The sequence below is a fragment of the Natrix helvetica genome (assembly GCF_964273705.1).
Source record: "Natrix helvetica genome assembly, chromosome: 1".
Taxonomy (NCBI): domain Eukaryota; kingdom Metazoa; phylum Chordata; class Lepidosauria; order Squamata; family Natricidae; genus Natrix; species Natrix helvetica.
In genome coordinates this window covers 300,182,637-300,198,740 of record NC_138548.1, presented here as the reverse complement: position 1 = coordinate 300,198,740, position 16,104 = coordinate 300,182,637, and the positions used below count along the sequence as shown (strand labels likewise).

The following is a 16,104-nucleotide window of genomic DNA, read 5'->3' as shown; positions in this document are numbered from 1 at the left end:
GTGCATATGCTCTTCAGTGTACATAAAAAGACAAGATACATTCGTCAAGAATCGTAAGATACAGCACTTAATGATAGTCATAGGGTACAAATAAGCAATCAGAAAACAATCAATAACAATATAAATCGTAAGGATACAAGCAACAAAATTACAGTCCTGCAGTCATAAGTGGGAGGAGATGGGTGATAGGAACAAGGAGAAGACTAATAGTAATGCAGCCTTAGTGAATGGTTTGAGTGGTGAGGGAATTATTTGTTTAGCAGAATTATTTGTTTAGCGGGAAAAAAACTGTTCTTGTGTCTAGTTGTCTTGGTGTGCAGTGCTCTATAGCGTCGCTTTGAGGGTAGGAGTTGAAACAATTTATGTCCAGGATTTGAGTTACCTGTAACCTTTTTTCACAGCCCTCTTTTTGACTCATACAATATACAGGTCCTCAATGGAAGACAGGTTGGCAATAATTGTTTTTTTCTGCAGTTTTGATTATTCTCTGAAGTCTGTATCTGTCTTGTTGGGTTGAAGAACCAAACCAGACAGTTATAGAGGTGCAGATGACAGACTCAGTAATTCCTCTGTAGAACTGTATCAGCAGCTCCTTGGGCAGTTTGAGCTTCCTGAATTGGCACAGAAAGAACATTCTTTGCTATGCTTTTTTGATGATGTTTTTGATGTTAGGTGTCCATTTTAGGTCTTGAGGTATGATAGAACCTAGAAATTTGAAGGTCTCTACTGTTGATACTGTGTTGTCTAGTATTGTAAGAGGTGGTAGTATGGGAGGGTTGCTCCTAAAGTCTACCACCATTTCTACGGTTTTGTGTGTGTTCAGTTCCAGATTGTTCCGGTCGCACCACGAGGCTCGTTATTCAACCTCCTGTCTGTATGCGGTTTCATCGTTGTCTCGAATGAGACCAATCACTGTTGTATCATCTGCAAACGTCAGTGGTTTAACAGATGGATCATTTGAGATGCAGTCATTGGCATACAGAGAGAAGTAGAGGCTCTGGGGGGCTCCTGTGTAAATTGTACAGGTATCTGATGTGATTTTGCCTAGCTTCACCTGCTGCTTCCTGTCTATTAAGAAGCTTGTGATCCACTTACAAGTGTGTTCAGGTACCGCTAGCTGATTTAGTTTAGTTAGAAGAATGTCCGGTATGATGGTATTGAATGCTGAACTAAAGTCTACAGAGAGGACCCTTGCGTAGGTCTTTGGAGATTCAAGATATTGTAGGATGTGGTGCAGAGCCATATTAACAGCATCATGTGTTGATCTATTTGCTCGGTATCCAAATTGCAGGGGGTCTAACAGCAGATCTGTGATGGTTTTTAAGTGGGACATCACTAGCCTTTCAAAGGTTTTCATAACTACAGATGTTAGAGCAACTGGTCTGTAGTCATTCAGTTCCTTGATGGAGGGCTTCTTCGGCACAGGGATGATAGTGGAGCGTTTGAAACAAGAAGGAACGGGGCACATCTCTAGTGATTGGTTGAAGATTCGGGTGAAGATGGGGGCCAATTGGTCAGCACAGACTTTTAAGCAAGAAGGAGTTATCTTGTCTGGGCCTGATGCTTTTCCTGGCTTCTGTCTGTGAAATAGATCTTGTACTTCCTTTTCTGTGATCACCAGGGATTGTGAACCCAAAGGGATGGGGTCAGTTATAAGAGGTTTGGCTGTTGTTGTTGTGTCTGAGATGGGGGTTGTGGAGATAAGTGGCTGTAGTTTCCTTTCAAACCTGCAGTAAAACACGTTCAGGTCATCTGCCTTGTATCTTTAGCATCCAGAGGCTAAATCTTAATCAGTGTCTTTCTGCATGCTTGGATTTTGTTGAAATGCTGTAACCAGTGATATTTTAAAGAGTTTTCCACATGTTTGCTAGTTCATTTGTTGAGAACTGATTCCTTAGCTTTTCAGAGTAGCTTCTTTTTGTTGCTCTGATCTCCCTTGTTAATACATTTCTGGCATGATTGTACAACATTCTATCATCTTTTCTGTTGGCTTCCTCTTTGGAACTACATAGCTGCTTAAGTTTAACTGTGAACCAAGGTTTATTGTTACTGTATATTCGCAAGTTCCTGGTCGGTATACATAGGTCTTCACAAAAGCTGACATACGATGTTACAGTATCTGTGAGTTCATCCAGGTCTGCAGAAGTTTCTTCAAAAATATTCCAGTCAATGCAGTCAAAGCAAGCCTGTAGCTTTAACTTTGCCTCCTCAATCCAAATCCTCTCTGATTTAATTGTCGGCTTCGTGGCTTTAAGTCTTTGTCTGTAAAGGTGAATCGTGCAATGATCAGAGTGGCCCACAGCTGCTCATGGTAAGGACCGATAAGCATCTTTTAGTGTTGTGTAGCAATGGTCTAAAAAGTATTCTTGCCTCTGGTGGGACAATTGACATGCTGAAAATATTTTGGAAGCTCTTTCCTTAAGTTATCTTTGTTGAAATTACCCAGAACAATGGCCAGTGAATCTGGGTATTTGGCTTCAGCCTCCATAATCTAATCAGCTAGAGTTCGTAATGTCTTGTTTACACAAGCTTGTGGAGGCACATTCACAGCAATTAGGAGAAATGAGGAAAACTCTGGTGGAGAATAAATTCATAAGTAAACACTCTAAATTTTCATCACATAATTTATGTATTATAGTTACATCCTCAGACCAATTGTTGTTTATATATATATACATAAGCCTCCTCCCTTCTTTTTACCTGATGATTCTGCAATCCTGTCTGCTCTAGGTATTCATGCTGTTGTCATGAATTCCTTCATTTAGCCATGATTCAATGGCTTTGCTTAATATCTTTGCAGAAATTCAGAAGGTACCAACAAAAATCTATGCCTCATTTCTAAGGAGATGGTTTAAATGATTTAAGGATTTGGATTAATGTCATTGTTTGTATAAAGTGTCAGGCAATGAGGATTTAATAGCTGCCAGCTGATGTAAGGTTCTAAGGTGTGAACTGTAAACTGATTCAATGAGGATGATTCAGCAATACATTTATAGCCTATTTAAGACACTGGTGGGGTCCACACAAGTGATTTACTGTTTTAAGAGGTGTCTATATATAGGTGGCCATTAGAGGGCATTTCCCCCCCTCGTTGTGTGTCTTATTTCTCTCCTTGTATCCCCTTGTATCCATAGCTGGTAAGAGATTTATCTACCATGTGTCTATCTGTATATATGTATATATAAACCACTATTAATTGTCTAAAAGCTCTGTGTGCCATGTGCTGTGTTTTGTTCCTGCGTTTATCTCATAATAGTCACGCTGCCAAAACTCAAGGCTCTATTTAACAGCAAAACATTAGGTCTCTATTGTTAGAACTTTAGCTAAAGCAAAGGCCCACCATTTTTCTTAAAGCTTATTAAGGAAATTTCCCAACATCAAAATGTTGGGAATTTTAAATTGGACTTTACATTAACTGGATTTTAAATAAGAATTTTAAATAAGTTTTGTCCCCACAATAAAACCCTCTTCTTTTAACTAAGTGTATTTATCCAACGAGCAAGTTTGGTGCAGTGTTTAAGGCAGGGGTGTTCAAACTTGGCAACTTTAAGACTTGTGGACTTCAACTCCCAGATTTCCCCAGCCAGCTCTGGGAGAATTCTGAATTCTGGGAGTTGAAGTCCACAAGTCTTAAAGTTGCCAAGTTTGGACACCCCTGGTTTAAGGCATCAAGCTAGAAACTGGGAGACTGCGAGTTCCATTCCTGCCTTGGATATGAAGCCAACTGTGTGACCTTGGGCCAGTCACTTTCTCTCAGGTCAAGGAAAGAGGCAATGGCAAGCCACTTCTGAAAAACCTTGTCAAGAAAACTGTAGAGACTTATTCAGACAGTCTCCGAGAATCTGATACGATTGAACTGACGAAAAACCCCATCTATAGCACTTTGATTTAGTTTGAGCTGAAAATAAAAATATCTCCCCATAGTTTGCTTGTCCTACTTTCTTTAAAACCTTTGCCAGTGATATTGATTCATTAATCACAAGTGTAAGCACATACTCTTTTCACAGATATACAAGTATCATACTGGGAGAGAATAGGCCTAGTTTTTCACTGAGCATCTCTTGCTCTGTCTATCAGCGGTAACCAACCACTTCTGATTCAATAATACATGAACTCTGAAATGGATGCCTTCCTGATTCAAATCATTCTGTCCTCCTGATAGGACACTTGAGCCTCTGTCTATCAATCTTTAATCCTCTGGATGTGATGACTGTTAAAAAGGCTTCAAATAGCTGTGTTCATTTCCAATTCATGGTTTGCAAAAGTAGGTAGTACATTTCATGCTATTATTCCAAGGTCCTACTTGTGATGGATTTCTAGAAACACTGAATTTCTAGTTCCCTATGACAGCTTTGCTTCATGGACTCCTGTTTTGAACTTACTTCAATTGGCTCTTCTTCTTTCCCGATTTCCTCCAGTTGTTACAGCTTCTTTCACATGCTGTCCAAAAACTACCATGGAAGTCACAGATGATTTGTGCCTTTGCTTCATAATGGAAAATATAAATGCCTATCAAATCTTTGGTGGTTTTTTTTCACCAAGGCATATCTGAAGACTGGACAATATGCTATACTCACCATTCTAGAGCTATACCATGTCAGATACTCCATGGGGATTTGGAGAGAACTGAATATTTGGACTAGAGCAATATTGTGAAAACGTTCGCTTGATACAACCAACTTGGGAGAAAAAATAGCTAACAACGGTATCAATAATTTCTACCATATGCTTGACAGCTGTCAGGTATCAATTTCCATCTTAGAAAAGTTTAATACTGAAACCAACTGACTGTACAAGGCAATATTTGTCTGCTGGTACCTTGTGTTTATTACATCTAAGGGTAAAGTTAGTCAGCATCTTTATCGTAATGGTCACAAGGGGAAAAATTATTGTCAGTATCCGACTGAGGCAAACAACTGACTGGATATTTACTTGCTTCTGAATCACTAGTATTTCTGAAGAATTATAAGCCCAAGTGTAGGCTTATAAAACAATGAAGTTTAGGTGCAGTTAAATCCAAAGGAGTAACTAAGGATTTTGAATCACACTTACAGAACACTATGTTCTAATTTCCCTTTAAGTCTAGGAGAGGAAGGATATCTTGGATCCATCTGATTTGCTTATAAGGCTACTTCCAAACAGCTTACATTTCAGTGCTGATGTATCATTGAGAAGGTCAATATTTCAAGGTCAGTTTATCACTGCTAACAGAGAAATTAAGAAGAGGAAGGAAGAGAATTGGCATAAAATGAAGCCCAATTTGGAAGGTGGCCGAGACAGATATCATGGTCATGGTACTGAAAATTGCTAAGAGATCAAGCAGCCCAAAAATAGATGCACCATTCTATCATCGGCCATGTAAAGCAGGGGGTCCCCAATCCCTCGGGCCAGTCAGTGGCCTGTTAGGAACCGGGTCACACAGCTGGAGGTAAGCAGAGGACAAGCAAGAGAAACTGAACCATCCCCTGGGATACTAATGTATGTGGGCAGAAATAGGTCATGGCACAGTCTTTGTGGCGTATGCTACTTTAAAATATAGTAAGACACCGCGTGTCTAAAAAGGATTTTCTGCACATAGAAAGCTAATACGGTTAAAGATAACTACAGTGAAGTGACAGCCAACAGTTAATAACGCAAAGGCAAGAGCCATAGGAAAACTCCTCATGCTTTAAAAATGGAAGGCAACAAAAAAGGAGACCAGTAAAAGGAAATCTTATTTATAATTACTGATGCAGTATAATCACTGATGACATAAGCATAAGCTTATACGAACTCAAAGAAGTAATTACTGTCAAGAAAAAATATTTAAGTCCAGCTTTCCTTATTGTCTTGATGATACCAAAAACTGTACCTGGAAGAAGTATCAAAGTGTTAATTCCATCAGGCAATCATGGGGGCCTTCTGTAGGTTTCCAAATCATATAGGACTCCTCTTAGCACAATATACCCCTCTCTGCATATTTAAATGGATGCTAGGCAGAAGAGATCTAATTTTTTTCTCTTTTTCATGTTAGAATTTTATGAATCCTTTCATGACGGATCATCAGTCATCACCCTGACTTTGCATTTTCAGTCCCAAGTATCACAGGCTGGACAACCAGCCTAAAGCAGGGGTCGGCAACCTTAAACAAAGAGCCACAAAGGTCCCAACCAGAAGCCCCCCATTCAATTCTGGAGCCAACCAGAAGTCCGGTTCCACCATCATAGTCTCCTCCTAGTGTGGTGTCCTTTTTCCTCTGCCAACCAGAAGTTCAGTTCCCCCGCCATAGAGTCTCCTCCTACCCCGATGTCCTTTTTCCTCTACCTGTCCTAACTATCCATTGTGGAGCTGACCGGCGATAGGAAGCCACAGCAGAGGGATGAAAGAGACACATGCGGCTCCAGAGCCGCAAGTTGCTGATCCCTGGCCTAAAATAAGCCAGTGAAAAGGCAAAGTTATTAAAGCATATTTTGACGTATTAATAATAATAATAATAATAATTTGAATTTATTAGCCGCTCCCTTTCCAAGTAGGACTCGGGGCGGCGTACAATGGAGCATATAGAACATAAAACATGTATACAAACACATAAACATACATATATACAAGACACACATGCACGGAGGAGGTAACAAATTACATCATTTAGACAGTTAAAAATCACCATTAAAATACCCCAATTGTAAGAAACCCAATATACAATTAAAATTTAAAATTTAAAAGACAGTTAGGAGAAGTAAGAAAAATTACGATTGAGCCAGGTCTGATAATTGAAAGAGGTGGGTCTTCAGCTGTACACGGAAGGAGCGGAGATCGGAAGTAATCCTGATGTCACGGGGGAGGTCATTCCACAGGGCTGGGCCCATCACAGAGAAGGCTCTGCTCCTGGGTGTCGCCCCCCGACACTGTTTGGCGGACGGCACCCGGAGAAGTCCCTCTCTGTGTGAGCGAATTGGTCGTAGGGATGTGTGGGGCAGGATGCGATCCTGCATGTAACTAGGCCCTGTGCCATGAAGCGCTTTAAAGATCACAATCAAAACCTTGAAACGCACTTGGTAGACCACAGGAAGCCAGTGCAGCTCGCGCAGGAGAGGTGTTACAGGGGAGTATCTAGTCCTCCCCATAATCACCCGCGCGGCCGCGTTCTGGACCAACTGTAGTCTCCGAGTGCATCTCAAGGGAAGCCCCATGTAGAGAGCATTGCAGTAGTCCAGGCGAGACGTCACTAGCGCATGGGTGACTGTGCGTAGGGCATCCCGGTCCAATAAGGGGCGCAATTGGCGCATCAGGCGGACCTGATGGAATGCCCCCCTTGCCACGGCTGTTACATGGTCATCCATGGACAGCCGGGCATCTAGGAGGACGCCCAAATTGCGCACCTGTTCCATGGGGGCTAGTTGCACGCCCCCGATGGCCAGAGATGGAAGCACCTGGTTGAACCGGGAGGCCGGAAGCCACAGCCACTCCATCTTGGAAGGGTTGAGTTTTAGTCGGTTGCCATCCATCCAGACCCGTACGGCCTCCAGACACCGGGACATCATTTCGACGGCCTCATTGGGGTGGTTCGGGGTGGAGATGTATAGCTGAGTATCATCAGCATACAGATGATATCCCACCCCAAAACCACGGATGATCTCGCCCAGCGGTTTCATGTATGTGTTGAACAGGAGAGGCGAGAGCACCGATCCCTGTGGCACTCCACATGTGAGTGGCCTCCGGGTCAATCTCTGCTCCCCTGCCAACACACGTTGCGTCCGGTCAGAGAGGTAGGAGCCAAACCACCGTAAAACGGTGCCCCTGACTCCCAGCCCCTCTAGACGGTGCAACAGGATACCATGGTCGATGGTATCGAACGCCGCCGAGAGATCTAATAGGACCAGGATAGAGGAACAACCCCTATCTCTGGCCCTCCAGAGATCATCAACCAATGCGACCAAGGCCGTCTCCGTGCTGTGCCCGGGTCGGAAGCCGGACTGGCGCGGGTCTAGATAATCATTTTCCTCCAGGTGACGTGGGAACTGCTGTGTCGCTAAAAAAGGAAGGTTGGAGACTGGACGATAATTGACTAGGTCCGTTGGGTCCAGGGAAGGCTTCTTGAGCAGGGGCCTCACCACCGCCTCTTTCAAGGCGGCCGGTAGAGACCCCTCACCCAACGAGGCGTTCACCAGGCCCAGGAGCCAGTCGCGCGTAACCTCCCAGGATGCCAGTACAAGCCTGGAGGGACACGAGTCCAATAAACATGTGGTGGGTCGCAGACGTCCACGCAACCTGTCCAAATCCTCGATGGCAACCGAGTCAAACTCCTCCCAAAGCGGTCCCTCAATACTCGCCACGGGCGTCTCTACTGAACCACTGAAAGGGGCCCATCCCATCCGGATTTGAGCGACTTTGTCCTGTAGATATTTCCCAAACTCCTCTGCTCTACCCTGTAAAGGGGCTTCCCGCGATCTCTCAAACAAGAGGGAGCGGGTCACCCGAAACAGGGCGGCAGGGCGGTTATCTGCGGACGCAATAAGAGCGGCGCAATGTTGACGTTTGGCCGCTCTTAATGCCACAAGGTACATCCTCAAATAGGCTCGTGCCTGTGCTCGGTCAAATTCGGAACGGGAGGATCTCCAACGACTCTCTAGGCGTCTCTTGTGGCGTTTCATCACCCTTAGCTCCTCGGTAAACCAAGGGGCTAGGGTGGTTCGTCACCGCAGGAGAGGCCGCAAAGGCGCCACCCGGTCTAGGGCCCCGGTAGTCGCACTATTCCATGCGTCTACCAGGTCCTCCACTCGGGGGCGGGTCAGGTCCACAGGAGGTGGCCCAAGCTCCGTCTGGAACCTATCTGGTTCCATCAGGCGCTTGGGGCGGAACCATCTAATGCCTTCCAGTTCCGCCTCCTCGCGGCGGGGGGTAGCACCAGGGAAGTCCAGCCGGAGAAGTGAGTGATCCGACCATGACAGGGGAATAATGGCTGGATCCCCTATTCCCAGATCACTCATCCACTGGCCAGAGACAAAAACAAGGTCCAGCGTGTGGCCTCCCTCGTGAGTAGGGCCCTGAATTAACTGGGTCAGGTCCATGGCTGTCATGGAAGCCATGAACTCCCGAACCCCCTCAGACGCTTCTCCCATCGACGGCAGATTAAAATCCCCCATCACTAAAAGTTTGGGGGTCTCAACCGCCACCGATGAGATCAGCTCAAGGAGTTCGGGCAGGGCCGCTGACGTATAGCGAGGAGCCAGGTATACTATCAGCAGGCCCAACTGCCTCCCTGGGCCCCATCTCACGACGAGGGACTCACACCCGGATGTCTGTGGCACGGTGAACTCACTCTGGAGGTCATTCAACCTGTTGGATTACTTTAGCTCAATCTGTGCAGCAAACAGCTTCAAAACAGGCTTCTTTAAAACATCACACCGTGTTGTACTCAAATAATTCACCACTTCAAATACGCAAATGTACAGATATCCTAGAAAATTAATTTCTGAGCATTTCACAGCTATAGGAAAATAAGTAAAAAGGGAACAAATCGGTATGCTTCACTTCTGTTTTCCTTCAGACTTGTTTGCATAATAATATTTGAACAGGATTTGACTCATGGCTTTTACCCAAAAGGCTTCACTAGGGCAATTTGCCAGCATAAGCACAAAACTATCAAAAAGGATATGAACAGCAGAAACACTTTTGCCTGGGATCAAAACTAATTATTTCCTACATGAAACAGCAGGATAGGTTAACGTATTTGAATAAGAAACACATTCACACAAATGTTCTGGTTTACCCATAATTTTGCCCAGATTAGAAAAATATGCATAAGCAGCAACTTGAATTGGGCTCATATGTTCTCCATGCCTGCTCTGTCAGAGAGATTCCACTGTGTTTAATTTCATTTTTCACAAACTTGGTTAGAGCAAAAAAAAAAAAAAAACACCAAGGAAACCTGTTCTAACAAATTGATCTGCTTCTAATTAAGCCAACTGCAAATCACAAGTTATGAAACAGGCATGAAGCAAACTGTAATTTCTGGTCCATACATAAAAACTAAGGAGGATTAGTAGAAAGAAAAATCAAATGTTAGCAGCATAATCTTTCTCCTGGCTGTAGAGGAGGAAGAGATAGGAAAGGAGTTAATTATTTCGATTAACTCAGATTCGTTCCAGTTTTCACTTCAGCATTACTCCATTTGATTCTTGCTGATTTACCTTCTCTATTTAGTCATGCAAGTAAGAGGACTATCTATCTTTAGTTACAATCTAACTTCTATTTGCCACACTAATGTCATTTCATTTGGGACCGCTATTTATTCAACACCATGGTTTTGATGGATTACCATTGCAGGCATTTTTGGGGAAATAAAAAGTGGGATGATTTGGTATAGCTGTGTAACTAACTACAACAAATATATTTTAAATCATGGTTCTCAATGTGGAGGATATGCCATCCAGATAGCCATGCCATATTTCCAGGGGATTGCCCAAACGTAACTGCCAGGCATGTGATCAATTTGTCATAATCTTCACATATGTATGCTAACTTCAGCAGCTGAATATTACTGTAGCTTATAGTACAGTAGCTCAGAAGGGGCCATGAGCAAAAGAAGGCGGACAATTCCTGCTCTAAAGGATTGTGCCATAGAACAATTGTCTCAGAAGAACTCTCCTCTCAGGAGAGGAGAGGCAAATACAGGTAGCTCTTGTCTTATGACTACATAAGCACTACACATAAGCACTACATAAGCACTACACTGAGCCCAACATTTCCCTTGATCAAGGCAGTTGTTAAGTGAGTTGTGTTTCATTTTATGACCTTTTGCTACTATTAAGTGAAACATTTGAGTTGTTAAGCGTATCATGCAATCATTAAGCGAATCTGGCTTCTCCCTTTGACTTTGCTTGTCGAAGCCAGCTGAGAAATGGTGTTGACATGTCCCCAGGACAGTGCAACTGTATAAGATGCACGATTGCCAAGTGCCCAAATTTTGATCACACGATCGTGGGGATGCTGCAATGGTGATAGGTGAAAACTGGTGATACGACACTTTTTTCAGGGCTGATATAACGTATTTTTCAGAGTATAAGACGAACCTTTTTCCCTCAAAAAAGAGGGTGAAAATCTGGGTGCATCTTATACACTGAATGCAGCATTTTTTGCCTCTTGAAACCCCACCCCCTGTGCAAAAATGGCCGTGCATAGCCTTTAGGAGGCTTGTAGAGTGCTCCTGGGGGCTGGGAAGGGCAAAAATGAGCAAAAAACGGGCCGGTTTTTGCTTGTTTTTGCTCCCCCCAGCCCCCAGGAGCACTCTACAAGCCTCCTAAAGGCTATGCATGCCCCTTTTTTTGACAAAAAAATGGGCCCATTTTTGCGAAAAACAGACCATTTTTGGGAGGTCTGCCGAGTGCAAAAACATTTTTTTGAATTTGCCTCTTCAAAATCTTGGTACGTCTTATACTCCAAAAAATACAGTAACTTCAGTTACTAAAGAAATGGTTGTAAATTGAAGACTCTCTGTATCTAGATTTAATCCAAGGCAGTGACCATGATGAACTAAAAGAAAAGAATGAGTACTATAGAAAGCTATTACATTTTGCATGCATACAAGTGGGAAACTCTCTCCCAACACTTAAATCTTAACAGAGGCACAACTGAGCACAGAAAGATTTGTGACAATGAAGGTGAAAAGAGATTCCCTTTTTCTAATGAGACCATAGTATAAACTCTGACAGAAAATAGTATAAGATGATATGTTGTGTGTGCATACTTTCAAGTCATAGTTGACTTCAGGAGACTGTCTGGGCAAGTCCCTGCAATTTTCTTGGCAAGATTTTGGAAGTGTTTGCTCATTGCTAGGGCTGAGAGACAGTGACTGACCTAAAGTCAATTAGCTGGCTTTGTGTTTAAGGCATGACTACAATTCAGTCTCCAGGCTACTAGCCTGGTGCTTACTAGCTTCCCATTACACCAAACTGACTCTAGAGATAATAAGGAATTTTTAAAAAATGGCAAAAACTTTTAAGAGAAATAGCAAGAACTTATTTCAGTTTTAGGGTAAAATCAGTCAGAAAAGCGGTTAGCACTTTTGATTGCTTGATTACATGACATCAAGTTGATATTAAGTCTTCATCCCTATTATTATATCAGAAGGCTGTTTGAGGCTTGTGGCAAAGGAAAGGACTTGTAATTTTAGCTGCTCCCAGGGCTGAAAGGAAACACCAGATGATTAGAAGGTCCATAGGTATCATTTCATGCTTTGCTATTATTATTATTATTCTGCATTATGTTACTGATTACAGTATAATGCTATTGCTTACCATTTTAGAGTTTCCATCCTAGTTATTAGAACTGAACACTGATCTGATTAAAATATTGAAATGACATAAAAACCCAAGTAAATAATTAATGAATGGCAGATCAGGGATGAGCAAACCCACAGGACAAAAACCACATACTAACATGCCATGGTTTTTCCTAACATACATACCAACACTTATACTTTCCTTGTGATACAATACTGTAAAATCAGCTGCAAAGTTACTATATACATACACTTTAATATACAGGTAGTCCTCAACTTTTAACCATTCATTTAGTAACCTTTCAAAGTTACAACAGCACTGAAAAAAGTGACTTGGTCATGTGATCAAAATGCATTTGTCTGCTAGTTTATGAATTGACCTTAAATTGTTATTACTGTAATCTTGCCAAATCTACCCTAACTGAAAGGAGGGTGTTTTAAATAGCTGAACTTTATCAAATCCAAGAAGCCCAGAAAATTGTAACAAACATAATGATGCTAATGATGCTTAAACCATCAATATCCATGAGATTGTTCTTTCTTTCAGAGAAAATGCAGATTCACCCAGCCATTCAGTCAATCCAGCATGTAACTTAGTTTAAGTACTGCCCAGCAATACTGCTACTTTTACAAGTTCTGAGCACTACCCCTCACTCACTAGATATTTTCCTGGTTTTCAAACACAGTTCTTGCAAGTCAGCTTCATCCTTTTACATCAGATTGCACCTTTGCTGCTCTACTATCAGTCTCTCACTCTTTTGGATTATAGCCATTTATACAGATTGCACTGTTTTTAAAATTAGCAGCATGCAACACTTCCAACTACTGAAAAAGTGCTAAGTCTAGAGACAGAATTATGAAAACAGCTAGAGTAGGCCTCATGTATTCCCATAGCCTGACACTGTAAACTGAAAATTCACAGTGAGTTGTTAAAGCAAGATAAAGATGGGGGGGGGGGGGCTGGAGAGAGGTTCAGGACAGGCCAATTATAATCACCCCTATTTGATTTGTGCAGCTGATACATGTATAATTTACTGTAGTGATGCAATCCCATTCTGACAGCTTTCCAAGTCAAATCTTTAATTATAGTTACTTCTTGTAGCACAGTAATTCTGTGGTGCATTTCAACAAAATCCGAACATGCAGAAAGACACTGCTTAAGATTTAGCCTCTGGATGCTAAAGATACAAGGAAGCAGAGACATACTGTAAGACCATAGAGCCGCTTCCATGTGGTGAGGGAAATGGCTCCGGCAATTATGATTCACACTGCAGAGCCAACATGTTAGGCGATTTATACAGCAGCAACCAGAACAGGCTGCCACATCTCAGATCCATTGCAGAGTAGAGAAATGCATTGAGTACCTACAATATCCCATCAGCAACTGCACCCAAAGATATGAAATGAAAGAAGGAACCTTCTGTTCAATCTGAAATGTACACGTAAAACAGAAAACAAGTATGTATGTATGTATGTATGTTTGTATGTATGTATGTATGTATGTATGTATGTATGTATAATTACAGGCTAGCAAGGATCACTGTGCTCAAGCTTGCTAGAACATCCGGATAAGCACGGGCTAAGGAGATGATGCCTTTTACCTCCAAATAAATGGTGTAGACAACCCCTTTACTAAACGGTGGCTTAGTACTTAGTACGGTGCTGGTGGCTATCATGTAAGAAAAAAATCATGGGGCGCTGTGGGGTATCCTTGGTAATCACGACCACCCACACAGCAGCGAGAGAGATTTCTAGGAATTACTTTTCATTGTAAAGGTGCCCACCTTTGCTTCAAAAAGCCTCCCCTCTCCACCGCACAGGCAGATGGGTCACTCATAACCCCAGGCGTGAAAGACCAAGGGAATCAACCGGGAGGAAGAGTCGTCTGAATGATCGAGGCCGAGCTCGCGTGTCGGAGCCCCTTTTCTCCGACCCCCAAAACCGGGAACGGAGCAGGAGGAAAGAAGAATTGAGGTTTGGGGGAGAAGGACGGCCACCCACCAAGGCAAAGCCGGGGGAACCGGTATGAATGGGCAGAAGCGGCTTGGGCGGGCCGCTTGGCGAGATCTCCGGGGCGGCACAAAAGGTGGCAGCAGCCCCCCGCCCATCCCCTCCCAGGGCTCCTCGTTTTCCTACCGTGGATGCCGGTCTGGTGAGTCATGGCTCCGCAACTGCTCCGCTTCACCAGATCGCAGCTCAGCCCCGTCTCCGACTCTGGCGCAGGAAACGGCTTGGTTGCAGCACCGCCTGCTTCCGGGTTCCTGCTGACTGGGGCTGGCGGGGCTGGGCGAGAGCCGCCCGAGGCAAGGCCGAGCGTGTCGCCAAGCGAGCGGCGCTCCGAGATGAGGGGCGGCGCTGCAGCGAGGCCTCCATTCATTGCTGTCGCCCACGGATCTGGAACGAGAGCTCCGCCGTGTGGGAGGCGGGGAGGGAGTCGCGCTTCATTCAGAGCAGTGCGCAGCCCCAAGCCCACGCATCTCGGGTTTCTTAGGGAAGAGGAAGAGTAGCATCCGCACAAGAACTCCGGCGCCTGAAATAATGTGGCATGGAGCGGCTTGGCCCTTCTGAGCTATTCCGAGAAGAACCGTTTGCTGGACCGTTTAATACAAAGAAAAGAGAAGGAAGAGTTTAGAGACAAGATCAGTTTTTCCTCGAACCCATCGCTCTGCTAAACAAATAATTCCCTCACCACTGTCAAATTATTCACTAAGGCTGCATTACTATTAGTCTTCTCATCGTTCCTATCACCCATCTCCTTCCACTTACGACTGTATGACTGTAACTTTGTTGCTTGCATCCTTAAGATTTATATTTATATTGTTTCCTGTTTACTTATTTGTACCCTATGACTATCATTAAGTGTTGTATTTTATGATTTTTGACGAATGTATCTTGTCTTTTATGTACACTGAGAGCATATGCACCAAAGACAAATTCCTTGTGAGTCCAATCACTCTCAGCCAATGAAGAATTTCTATTCTATTCTATTCTATTCTATTCTATTCTAATTTCCTCGTGAGTAACGGCGGTGAGAAGACCCCTTTGGGTTATCTATAAAGGCAAGCTTGGCTACCCTTTGTGAGGAAACTGGATTAGCACAGCGAGTGAAACCAAACACTTCCCTCATGGTTGCAACGAGCACCAAAAAGGGACCAAAAAGGGACCAAAAAGGGACGTCAAGACCGAGCCCCCACTGCCGCCCCTCCACGCCCACCCAGGACCAACAGACCTATTGTGTTCTGTTCTGTTCTATTCTATTTATTCTATTCTATTCTATTCTATTCTATTCTATTCTATTCTATTCAAGAGGAACAGTTTGGAAAAGCCAGGCAGGAGAAATCCAGCTTGGGGTGGTTCTACATCTCAAAGTGGGTTCCTATTAGTGCCCTGTGTTGAGAATTTCATAACATTAAAATTTTTAAAATATATCTTTATATTCTGCTTGATGAAGAGAGTCAGTTTGGCGTAGTAGCAGGTTAGAAACTGGAAGACCTGGAATCTTATGCACAAAGCCAGGTGGATAACCTTGGGCTTTCTCTTAGTCCTAGCCCTAGGAAGGAAGAAATAGCAAACCACTTCTGAAATCTGTCCAAGAAAGCTGCAAGGACTTGTCCAGGCAGTCACCAGGAGCCAGACTTGAAGGTGTATATATATACCCACCTACCCACTGCCTGCCTGCCTTTCAGAAGAATCACATTTCATTGAATTTCTCATATACGACTGTGGAGTTGCAGACTTGGGAGGGAGGGAGAGATCCTACAGTGAGTAACAAATTAACCAATCACATCTTAGGGTAGATGGTTGTGGGAATGAAGGTTAGTTTAAGACAGGGGCCCCCAAACTTG

General features: G+C 43.5%; 1 protein-coding gene across 1 annotated transcript in view; it reads right to left on the bottom strand.

Moving 5' to 3' along the window:
* Positions 1 to 14,719, bottom strand: part of TWF2 (twinfilin actin binding protein 2) — a 73,987-nt gene extending 59,268 nt beyond the window's left edge. Inside the window, exon 1 of the mRNA XM_081944411.1 lies at positions 14,396 to 14,719. Coding sequence (XP_081800537.1) covers positions 14,396 to 14,636 — 241 coding nt within the window. The 5' untranslated portion in view covers positions 14,637 to 14,719. The remainder of the gene's footprint in view (positions 1 to 14,395) is intronic.
* Positions 14,720 to 16,104: the final 1,385 nt, after the last annotated feature.